Source organism: Mangifera indica, chromosome 7 (genome assembly GCF_011075055.1).
Source record: "Mangifera indica cultivar Alphonso chromosome 7, CATAS_Mindica_2.1, whole genome shotgun sequence".
Lineage (NCBI taxonomy): Eukaryota > Viridiplantae > Streptophyta > Magnoliopsida > Sapindales > Anacardiaceae > Mangifera > Mangifera indica.
In genome coordinates, this window is record NC_058143.1 from 3,469,498 (window position 1) to 3,481,613 (window position 12,116).

Below are 12,116 nucleotides of genomic sequence, written 5' to 3' on the forward strand. Positions count from 1 at the left end.
TACCCATGTAAGTATAATTTTGGCCAAAGGACTATTTCCCACCCAAAGTATGCTATTATTACAAAGTTCTTTCCTTAACTTTGAAAATCTTATTTATCCACTTGTGAATGGTTAAAATTAATGGAACTCTAACCCCTTAAAATTTTATCTCTTTTTCTCCCGTAACCCCTAAAAACTAACCATTTTCTCCTAAACCAAATTTAAAAAAATAGTATTCCCCCCCTAGGGTTTAATTTTCAATCTTTGACGCCAAATTCGATGCCATTGTTGACGATGAAGCTTTCCTAACGCACTACCATGCTCCGACGACCTCTCTTCCCTTCTTCTAAAACACCAATCAGCCTTGATCTGGTGTCGTCTTCGTTTGGAAAGTTAAAGAGCTTCGTTGGGAGATGAAGCTTTTCATCTTCCTAGACGAAGACTACGCCAGATTTGGGCTGATCGATGTTCTAAAGAAGGGAAGAGAGGCTGTCAGAGCATGGTGGTGCATCGAAAAAGTTTCGTCGTCGGTGATGACATCAAATTTGACGTCGGAGATTGAAAACTAAACCCTAGGAGGGGAATGCTATTTTTTAAAACTTGGCCTAGGGGGAAATGGTTAGTTTATAGGGGTTGGGAGGAAAACTGGATTAAATTTTAATTTATTTTTAATATTATAGATAAAATAACGATTTTATCTTTAAACCATTAATTTTAACCGCCCATGAGTGAGTAAATAAGATTTTCAAAGTTAACGGGGGGAAACTTGAGAAAACAGCATACCTTGGGTGGGAAATAGTCATTTGGCCAATAATTTTTACAGTTAGGTCAGGTGCACCCATTTTACCCACACTGATATCGACACAGTTTGTATCCGATTTAGTCCATCCATTTGTCAAATCTAATATTAATCCTATAATATAATTTTGTAAATTGACAAAAACATCCTTTATTTAGTTAAAACTAACGTTTAAATTTGACAAAGGATGAGAAAATATTACCTTGTTGATTCATGATAAGGGTAATATTGTCCGATTACTTGAAAAGTTTCAATTTAAAAATATAAAATATTTATAAAGACTAATTTTCTAAAATTTACATTATTAAATCTAGAAAATAAAGGTAATTTGTCAGTTCACTCTGAAACCCTACATTTTCTTTAAATAAAATAGAACTCTTTGTGTATGACTATTTTTTAAAATTTTACCTTAACAATGTTTTTAAAATTTAGATTGCACTTTCATCTAGTTATATAAAAATAAATCCAGTAATTAAATCAAATTAATCCCAAATTTTATAAATTTTTACACTGAAACCAAAGCTGGGGTTCACTTAGACAGATTTTCCTTTAAGTTTTGGTCAAATCGGTTAAATCGATCAATCTGATCCAAATTTCATATCATTATTTTTATAAGGTATTTGGTTGAAAAAGATTAAAAATTACTCAGATAATTTAATTTTTATTATTTACATTACTTTATTTGATTTATAAGTAATAAAATATTATAATAATCAATAATATAAGTAGTACACTTTTATCTTAGATATTAAAATATTATTAATATAATTTTAATTTTATTATAACTATATTTTTATTTATTAATTTTTTAGATAAAAATAGTTTTATTTTTAATTAATATAATAAATTATATAAAAATATTTTAAAATAATTATATCTAATGATATTTAAGTAAAATAACATATTAGTATTCTTTTATTATCTTTAACCGAATCTAATAATTAATTATATACCAATTTTAATAAATTTTATTAAAAATAATAATAATTTATATGTAATAATCTACAAAGTAATTTATCTTCAAGATAATATTTTAATTTTGATAATAAAATATTCAACTAAACGCTCCCTCAAGTTAAATTGAGATGGGAGAGGGTAATTTTGTCCGTTCAATTGAAAATTGTCATTGTTACAAAAATCAGATGTGGCTATTTTTCCAAAACTTTACGTTGCTCATCTTCTCCAACTTCGGTTCGGCTTACAAAAATTCTCCATCTGCAGAAAGCTTGAAGGTATTCATATGGCCCTTGCAATCAAATCGAACTCGATTAAATTCTCTTCTATTAATAAACTCTGTTTAATATTTTCTTATCTGCAACTTTCATTTCTGCTTAATTTCGTATTTTTCAACTCACTCATTCTTGTTTCTAGATTCGTCAATTGCTTAGTCTTGAGCGTTGTAGATGTTGGAGATATTGCTAGTGTTACAGATTTTAGAATTTGAATTGATTCTGTTTTAATTTTATTTATTGATTTTTATGCTGGATTTGATTTAGATCAGTCGAGAAGTATATTAAAAGTATGCAAATGCTGTAGAATTTTTGCTTTTTATTTCAGTCTTGTTTGTTTGTTGTAACTGAATTTCATGGAATAATGTTCGATTTGTGATCTGGTTTCTTTTAAGCAGTGACTTTTACACTATTGTTATAGCTTTTTATTTGATTGATGTACTTTTTGTTTATATTCAATTTCAGATTTGATTAATGACGTTAGATCCATATATGATTTCGAAGATATGTTGAGAAAATTTGTGCTTGTTGTAAAAAAATAAAAATTTCTGCTTGATTTCGCGGTACTAAACTCATTCAGGTCTGATGTATTGAGTTGGTGGACTCAAATTCATGTTCCTAGATTCTTGAGTTGTTAATTGAGTTCATTGAAGCTGTCCTGTTTGGTCTTGTTTGTTACCATCTTTCTGTGTTTGTTGCGATTGAATTCCACATCAATTACCTTGATTTGTTGGAAATTCAGTTGGAGTAGTTAAGGTTTCAGCTTTTTTTTTTTTTTTTTTTGGTTCTCAATTCTTGTTTTTTGCAGTGACTATTTCTAGCGATAGATCAATGTTTGTTTTGCCTTTTTTCCTAAATTCTTTTTATGTTTGATTGGTGATGTACTGGAAAGAGAGTTGGCTGAATTCTATACAGCTCAGGTCTTGAGATCCAAACCCCTTAATTCATAATGGAAACAGAAATTGGAGAGGAGGCCGCAATGTCGACTATCCTGCCTCTTGCCTCTGCCTCTCAGCAACCTTATGTCTCTGAACTCCTCTCTTTCACTCTTGATCGCCTCCACAAGGTATGGAGCTGCTCAGTTGGTTCCAGAAATTTGGTTTCTTGCAGCTTATGTACTGAATTTAAGTTTTAACTGAAAGGAACCTGAGCTTCTTCGGGTAGATGCAGAGCGGATTCAAAGGCAAATGCAAGAGGTGGCTGTGGGGAACTACCGAGCATTTATAGCTGCAGCAGATGCATTGCTTGCAATTCGAGAGGAAGTGTCTTCTATTGATAGGCATCTCGAATCTCTGGTAATTTGAATTGTTGTTTGCTTATGTAGGTGCATTTATGACTTTGATTCAATGAGTATGAAGAATATATGAAGGACAGAAATATCGAATACTTATATACCGTTACAAGTTGCAGATCCAATCTATGAATGAAATCACCATAGATGGTCTGATTAACTTTGCAGTTTCCATGATTAAAGAATATAATGAAATAAAGAATACGTTGGGACTTGATTTTTTTTTTTTTCCTTTTTGTCATTTGCAGATAACTGGATCCCCAAAACTGACCTCAGGTTGTACAGAATTTATCGAATCTGCTGAACAGATTTTGGAGAAAAGAAAGATGAACCAAACACTGCTTGCAAATCACAGTACTTTGCTTGACTTGCTTGAAATTCCCCAGCTTATGGACACGTATGTGTTTGAAAAAATTATGAAGATTACTTTTTTATAAAATGAACTAATGGCCAACATGGCCCCCAAGGTTACAAATGGTGCTTGCCATATATACATCATATATTTATTTTCAAAACCATCCATGCATTTTGTGCTATAACTTGTGTGTTTCATAAAGTTAATTTCCATGTTTTTTTATTCTTTAGAAGGATCCCACTCATACCAGCACATATGCTATAAGTTGTTTATGATTTTCATGAAGATGGAACTTGCTTTGGTTGTTTATGGTTTGCTTGATTAACTTAAATGAAGCTTTCCTGCTTTCTGACCAGTACTTTATCTTTTTGACTTTATTATATGGATCTTCTCTTACCAGAAAAAAAGGAAAAAATATATGACATGTAGGATCCATATTTAGCCTACGAAGTTTATTCAAGTCCCTTGGCCTGACTTTTATTTAGAAAAATAAATTCTGGTTTGTAATAACTAATGCTTTTTTGATGGGATCCCACTATAAGCTTTAATACTGCTGTCTAAATTGTGAATACTTGTGTGGTAAATCAAATATTAGATAGCTTCATTCCTTTCCTTCCTTTTGCAGATGTGTAAGGAATGGAAATTATGATGAAGCTCTTGATTTAGAAGCATATGTTTGCAAACTTTCAACTATGCACCCCAAGTGAGTTTCTCTTTTTTGCATATCAACTAATATCATTTTGGCTGTAAACTTCTAGAAATGTGTTTACTAATATTTGGGTGTTCCTATCCTGAAAGATTACCAATTATTCAAGCATTAGCTTCTGAAGTCAGGCAGACAACCCAATCTCTTCTTTCTCAGCTTCTCCAGAAGCTTCGCTCTAATATTCAGGTATTATGTTGTTAGACAACGTGGAAGTTATGAATATTGTCTTTAGCAGGTGCATGAATTGGAAATTTATACTTTTTTTGTGGATGAATCTATGAATTGCAGTTACCTGAGTGTCTTCGAATTATTGGATATTTACGTCGAATTGGGGTATTCAGTGAATATGAAATGCGTTTGCAGGTAACATATTCCAATCCTGTTTCTTGTCAGTTCCTTCTCTCTGTTGCTACGGTAGTGTTAACTGCTGAGTCTGTGTTGTTGAAATTGGTTGAATGCTTTCCATTGGTAGACGCTTTAATTTCTTTATCTGACCAGGAATCTTTATGTTTCAGTTTCTAAGATGCCGAGAGGCGTGGCTTACTGGAATTCTTGAGGAGCTGGACCAGAAAAACGCTTATGAGTACTTGAAAGGGATGATAAACTGTCATAGAATGCATCTTTTTGATGTTGTTAATCAATATAGAGCAATATTCGCTGACGATACATCAGGAAGTGAAGAAAATTATGATGGTGGCCTTCTTTTTAGTTGGGCTATGCATCAAATTACTTCACACCTTAAAACTCTTAAACTCATGCTCCCAAAGATAACTGAGGGTGGATCTCTTTCAAATATTCTGGATCAGTGCATGGTGAGAATGTTACTCTGAATATCTTATCTCTGCAATTTTTTTTATGCATACTTACACAGCACAGAAATACCAATTCACTCAAATTTTCTTTTGCTTAAAATTGTATCCTTTTCTTTCTGGTTATCCTCTAGAAGTACCAAACCTGTTGATACAAATCTTTCCTGCTTACTTGAGCTTGTTTCCCAGATTATAAGCAAGTTTTAGATGACTTGTGTCACTGTTTAACAATCATATTTCAGTTAAGAAGGATTGCAACTTGACTTTGTATATCTTCTACTTTGCACTTTTGCTTTAGAGTTGAAAAAGGAAAATCTTTTGTTGCAGAATGGTAATCTTTCTGGGGATGAAGTAAGACTTTATTTAATTGTAATTTGATGGTGATTTTGTTTTTTGGGTTGTTGCAGTATTGTGCTATGGGACTTGGTTGGGTTGGGCTGGATTTTCGTGGCTTGCTTCCACCACTATTTGAAGAGTAAAGCACATCAACTTATTTTATTTTGGGTGTAATGATATCTTTATTCACTTTTATCTTATTTATTCTATTGTAAAAATGAACTTGGGTATCTTCAGGGCAGTTCTCAACTTATTCTCAAAGAATATGAGTACAGCAGTTGAAAATTTTCAGGTATGTACTCAATTGGTAGATTTTATATTTTTATGATGCCCTAGGATTCTGTAGTTCACCCTGAATTAAAATGCAGTTACAAGCACAATAGGATCTTGGCTTTTGTTTGATTCAAGAAGTGTAGTAATATTTTGTCTTACTTGACTCCAGTTAGTTTTGGATTCACATCGATGGGTCCCATTGCCAGCAGTTGGCTTTCCAGCCTCTAGTGTTGGTGAAGAATCTCAGGAGGATGTGACTCCACCATCTTATCTAATGGAGCATCCACCTCTGGCAGTGTTTGTTAATGGTAAATTTGTCTATGTATTTTCTGACTTTTTTCTTCTACCAGTGCTAAATCTTCCTTTCTCAACTAAAATGCTCCCTTGTGAATTCGGATGCTAGTTATATGCATATTTTAGGGAAAAAAAAAAAAAGCATAGTTTGGTTAGTGAATTTGTTAGACCTCCCATAGTCTACCCACATAGACATAGAAGTGAGTGCAGGGGAAGAAAATTCCCTGTTGCTGGTGTCGTGTGACAGAATCTCCTTGAGGTGTGGGCTACATGTTGGCCCAAGAGTGGGTTGAGGTGGTGGGTTGTGAAATAAATGTAAGTGATCACAGGAGGATTGGGAAGAGAATTTTGGAAAAAGTTTGGGAGGTGAATGACTTCTCTAATTGCAAAGGAATTTGTTTTCTTGGCTTGCTTATTTTGCAAATTTTCAGTGTAATCTCTCTGCGAGGGATGCTGTTTACCTGTTATCTGTGTTTTCTGGGTCAGTTCTCATCAGTATTGTTTTGATCAAAATTTCAAGTTCAAAAATGGTATCAGTCTATGTTTGGTATCTAGGCAAAATTACAGTGACCCATTGACCCTATGCTTTTTACCCTCTTTGCTGCTTAAGATTTTTGTATAGACAAACAATGAAACTTTCATTGAAAATGTTCCAGCATAAAGTAAAAAGCCAAGGGGAAATTAGCCAGATTCCTGAATCTTCGAAGTAGCAATACTTGGATTTGTTGACTGTCATTACTCTTGATTATTTAGCATATAATTTTATTTGTTTCGTAGCTTTGTATTAGAGGACTGCTAATCTTTTTTGCATTGCATTCTCCCCCTGGGGCAATTTAGGTGTTTCTGCTGCAATGAACGAGTTACGCCCCTGTGCCCCGTTGAGTTTAAAAAATGTGCTTGCTAAGGAATTAATTAAGGGGTTGCAGGCTGTATCTGACTCTCTAATGAGATACAGCGCGACTCGGATGCTTAGAGAAAATGAATCTGGACTTTTCCTTGCTCTCTGCCGAGCATTTATAGAGGTGCAATTTTTATGACTGCTGGCTATTTATCTTGAAGCTGTTTCTTCTAAAAGCCTTCACATTGTTATGAACTCTGCCTGCAGGTTGCTTATCCGCATTGTGCCACATGCTTTGGACGCTGTTACCCTGGCGGGGCTGTGCTTATCATGGATGCAAAGAATTTATATGACGGAGTTGGCCGCCTATTGACGCTGTCTCCGGCAAAGGAACTCCCAAAACCAGTGATTGGTGGAGAGGGAAACAGCATACCAGAAAATGGTAAAGTCTCGGCAGAGGAAAATGGAGTTGTGTCTGATGTCAACGAAATCGAAAGTAGCAGTGAGGACCAGAAGGAGCAGAAAAGTCCTGTGAAGACGGAGGAATCCAAGGAAGAGTGAAAAAAGGTCTGCCAATGAGCAACGGATCTTGTAAGAGTTTTCTGATTTTTAGCTTTAGCAGAAATGGCGGCAACACATAATTTTGATATTGTGTAAGGATGTTTTAATATTGTAAAATATTGATTTGTAGTCTATTAAGCATTAATAAGATTTTTGTGGATATTCAACTTATATACAAGGTAGATTCGAGGAGCTTGAACAATGGTTACAAGGGTAAAATAGTAATTTTATTAATAAAAAGTTTTAAAAAATAATTAAGAAGGATGTCCTTTCCATTTAAGTTTGGAAATTTTCAACTAAGCATGAAGCTCAACCCCATCAAAATGTCCATTCATCTGCCCAAACCCATTGGAATGGTCAAACGAATAATACCATGTGAACCTGGTTGAAGTATACAATTAGGTATATATTTATACATATCATCAAATAATTAATGTTATTTTATTTTTAATATAAAATTATTTAATCAAGATGATATATATCAAATATATATTTGTTTGTGTATTTAAAGTAAGTATACATAATTTTATTGATTATCAAATACAGTATTTTGATTCTTTTATAAGTTTAAAATTATGTAATTCAATCTCTGTAATTCAAGTTTAGAAACCCTAATTGTCATAATCATCATTTATCTAAACTCACTTTATATAATTACAACGCACTTAAGCTCAAACCTATCAAAATTGTCATTCATCCAAACTCTCACCCAACAAAATTCATCGTAAGAAAGATGAAAGTGCAAAAGGAATTTAATAATAAATTTGATTTGTAAAAGACTATTATATAAATTTATTAATTTAAGGTGATATTGTAATTTTGAAAAATGAAATAGTAGAGGATAATTTGATAATTTATTTTTCTGATATTGTGTCAAGATTATTTTCAATCAAGGGAGTTAGATTTTTAGGTAAAAAAGTATGATTTATGCATTCAGTGGGTCGCAATGTCTTAGAGCCAAACATTGGGGGGGAAATAGATATCGCAAATTTAAATTTAATTCATTATTGTTATTTAAAAAAAAAAAAAAAAACTCCGTTTCGGCTCCACTGAAGCGGGCCAAAAGGAGCCTTTTGAGGGTAACTGAACAAAACAGAACAATTTCGAATCTCAAAATATCTCGAGGATTCTTAAACCCTAATTTACAAAACAGAATCCTATAGATTCCCAATCTTCAAAATCCTTCTCTGAGTGAAACTGGCTACCTTTCGTGACGCTTATCGCCTCGACGAGTTTGGTTAACCAGGTATTTTGGCTTTTGTTTTTTTTAAAATAAAATTTGTAATATTGAATGTTTTTAAACGGTAGGATTGAGATCATGTTGAGTAATGGCTTCAAAATCTTAATGAAGCTATTTTTACTATTATTTTTTTTAGAATATTTGGGATTTAGAACGAACAGAAAAATGATGGAGTCCAAGTTCAAAGAAAAAAAAAGTGTAGGATTAGTACATTTGGATATTATTTGGATGATTTGACTCTTCATGCGAAATTTTTTGTAATTTAGATAGGCCCAACAGTAAAGCGAAGAAAAGGGACGATGCAAAGTGAGCAATAGAATGCTTTGTTGCTAAATTTATCATCAAAGGTTGTTGAATTGGTAAGTTATTGGTTCTGTGGTTTTTGTGAGTATTTGTTTCGTTGATTTTGATAGAAAATCACTAGGAAGGTGGGTAATCAAGCTGCTGACGCGTACTTTAGGAAATGCTGTTAGTTGTTGGGATTCATGCAAAGATAAGAAAGTATATTGCGTGTAGGTGGAGGAGAATGGACTGCTGGTTTGATTAGTGTTGTGAGTGAAGCTGTTAGAATTGTAGAATGGAAGAGAGATTTAAATGCAGATAAGTTTTCTGTTGCACATTGGTAGGGGCTGGATTCGAAATGAGCTAGTTTAGCTTAGTTTGATTCAAGCCGAATTCAATTTAGAGGTTCAATTCAGTAACTTCGTTTGAGTTTAGCTCGTATCCCTCTCTGGTGACACAGTTTATCCCGCCGGTGACCTCCAACGATATCTTCGGCCAGTTCGAACAACCTTAAATTTGAGCTGGCCATTTAGGATTTACACCAAACTTGAGCAAGCCCATGTTTGGGTTTGGCTTGAGTTGAATCCAACCCTATATATTGGTTATTCTTACGGCTTTGTAGACGGTTTTGATATTATTTTTCTCAATACAAATAAATAAGTAAATTGCTATTAGAAAGCATGTCCAAGTAAATATGTGAATCAAAATGATAGATGTTGAGGGTTAGAAGGGTGTTAAAGTCTGTATTGGAATTCTTTGTAAAAGCTCAAACTCATTTTGTTACATACTAATGGTGGTGTAATTAATAAGTATATAATGTAGATATATTTTTCTTTTGTTCTATTTATCTTTGTTTCTTTAACATATAGATATATAAGTGTATTGTTTTTTGTCTTAAATTGTTGTCAAAGTTTTATTCTTAAGTTAGTTTTATTGTAAAGATCTTGTTATGAGAAAAACTTTGCCTCGAACAATGTAAAATCGGAGCCAAAATGAAGTAGATATTCAATTTTTAAGAAGTTGCAGCGTTTCTTTCATTTGGTGCAGTAGGTCAGAATATTTTGGGAGATAGCAATCTTCCTTTAACTGCTGGTCAATGACCTTTGACCAGCAATTCCGGCCAAATTCTGGCTAGTTACCAGCCAAGCTGTATAGCTCTCTTCATTCTCTATCCATCTAGCCAACACTTGTTCCACAATTCCTTCTTAAGCATGCATATCAAACCCTTAAATCCAGCACACTTTTCTTCCATAAAAAGTGATTTTCCAACCAACTGCCATGTAAATTAACTTGATTTCATGTTGGTCTTTTAAAGTAAAGTCTCACTCCACCTCTTAAATGCCCCAATCAAGATTTACCATTTATGACCATATTAAGCTTTAGTGATTGTTCTAACTCTGAAATTTTGATTTATAATTTTTATTAATTATCATTGTGTGTTTTAGAAACTCATACAACTTTTATAATGCAAGGTTATCTTTAATGTACTATAGTAGGAGGTAGAGTGAATGGGCTATTTTCTGCTGGTTAGAGAAAATGCTCTCATTGAAGGCAAAACCAGCAAAGAGGATGATTGGTCGTCACAAGAGGATGTGTTTTGTTTCAGTCTCATTGCTTAAGTTGATCAAAGCCTTCAGACATTTGTTAGGAATCTTTATGGTTTTACTGATTTTGTTTTAAGAAATACTTAAGCAGGTCTAAGATAAGATACTTTAAAAGCTAGTCTAATAAGTATGTGGTTAGAATTTTGTAACTGTGTATATTTATGATAATCTTGGTTTGGAGTTTATAATAATTGGTTTACTTGTTAAGCTGGTATTCTCGCCATTTGTGTTTGTAATTTAATAGGGGTTTGAATATATGTATACAGTAAAATTACTTAGGGTACTTGGTGACTTATCTAGCTAGGTGGCTTATGTAGCAACTGTTCTTTGTTTTGTACTCGTAAGTGTATTCAAAACTCTTTTTTTTTTAAAAAAATTGAAATTGTGAATCATATAAAGTATAAAAACTGCATATCTTGGATACTGTCAGATTTGAATTCTTCATCCTGCATGGAGTCTACAGCTCATGCTGATTATGCTGCATTTGAAGATAAGGTGAGAAGGACAGTTTACCTTGACAACCTCTCACCACAAGTTACCAAATCAGTCTTGAAAACTGCTCTTGATCAGTTTGGGTCTGTACAGAATGTTCAATTTATTCCAAATTACATAGAATCAAGGACTGCACGATGTGCTCTGGTGGAGATGAAGAACTCAAAGGAAGCCAAAGCTGTTATCTCAACTATGTCTGAATTCCCTTTCATGATGTCTGGAATGCCTAGGCCTGTGAGGGCACGTGCTGCTGAAATGGAGATGTTTGATGACCGTCCAAGTAAGCCTGGTAGAAAGATAATTTGCCGATGGTTAGACCCTACTGATCCTGATTATGATGTAGCGCAAAAGTTGAAGAGACTTGTCAGACAACATGATGCTCAATCGGCATTCCTGCTCAAGGTAATTCTTGTTTCATTACAATATTGACTGTATTTTCTTTGAGTAGTTTTTAAATCTTTAAATTTTTGCACCTGTTTCATTGCTATGAATGATTGTTTGTCTCTTTGTAGCAACAACTGGCCCAGGAAGAGAAGCTTGCAAAGAACCAAGAAGAAGTTCTCAAGGCAAACTACAAGAAGTATGAGATGGTAGAAGGTGTCTTAGCCGATGGAACTGCTCGGCGTTTGGCACGTGAATATGACTTACGAATATCAGATGACTGATAGATTCTTCCCTTTTCTGTCACTGGTTTCCAGTCGTGATTTGAACAGAATCTAAGATGTGGCTTTCAATTTTCACTTTTGTTAGGGTTATCGTTAATATTGTTATGTATCATGGTACCATTTCACATCTTTTGCCTAGCTTCTTAACAACTAATCCAAAGACTTTCAGTAGGATTACAATATCACATGTTTCTTTCATCAGTTTCACGCTATTGCATTATGATTTCAACTGTGTCATATTATGATTTTGAATGTTTTACTGATCCAGTAGAATAGGAGTGTGCTTCATTTTGATTACGTGATAGAACCCGGTTTTCTTTATTATTTATTTGTAGGCATATGGGTGAGTGTTCCTGAATATAT

At 33.5% G+C, this 12,116-nt stretch overlaps 2 protein-coding genes across 5 annotated transcripts; both read left to right on the plus strand.

Annotated features, from left to right (window-relative positions):
- Positions 1–1,892: 1,892 nt before the first annotated feature.
- LOC123220911 (conserved oligomeric Golgi complex subunit 8) lies at positions 1,893–7,641 on the plus strand. 3 transcript variants are annotated; one of them, XM_044643512.1, is made up of 13 exons: positions 1,893–2,010; positions 2,900–3,073; positions 3,150–3,302; positions 3,547–3,695; positions 4,279–4,356; positions 4,452–4,545; positions 4,648–4,722; positions 4,875–5,171; positions 5,576–5,643; positions 5,742–5,796; positions 5,947–6,085; positions 6,909–7,093; positions 7,177–7,641. In XM_044643512.1, the coding sequence occupies exons 2-13, from the start codon at positions 2,957–2,959 to the stop codon at positions 7,468–7,470; spliced, it is 1,704 nt and encodes a 567-aa protein (XP_044499447.1). In that variant the 5' UTR covers positions 1,893–2,010; positions 2,900–2,956; the 3' UTR covers positions 7,471–7,641. The 3 variants fall into 3 exon arrangements, with proteins under 3 accessions (XP_044499447.1, XP_044499448.1, XP_044499446.1); XM_044643513.1 differs by having other exon boundaries at positions 2,923–3,073; XM_044643511.1 differs by having other exon boundaries at positions 1,901–2,010; positions 2,928–3,073.
- An 877-nt stretch (positions 7,642–8,518) lies between these two features.
- On the plus strand, positions 8,519–11,990 carry LOC123219914. 2 transcript variants are annotated; one of them, XM_044641883.1, is made up of 4 exons: positions 8,519–8,716; positions 8,977–9,069; positions 11,027–11,490; positions 11,601–11,990. In XM_044641883.1, exons 3-4 carry the CDS (start codon positions 11,047–11,049, stop codon positions 11,751–11,753), a joined length of 597 nt encoding a protein of 198 aa, XP_044497818.1. In that variant the 5' UTR covers positions 8,519–8,716; positions 8,977–9,069; positions 11,027–11,046; the 3' UTR covers positions 11,754–11,990. The 2 variants fall into 2 exon arrangements, with proteins under 2 accessions (XP_044497818.1, XP_044497817.1); XM_044641882.1 differs by lacking the exon at positions 8,977–9,069 and having other exon boundaries at positions 8,521–8,716.
- Positions 11,991–12,116: the final 126 nt, after the last annotated feature.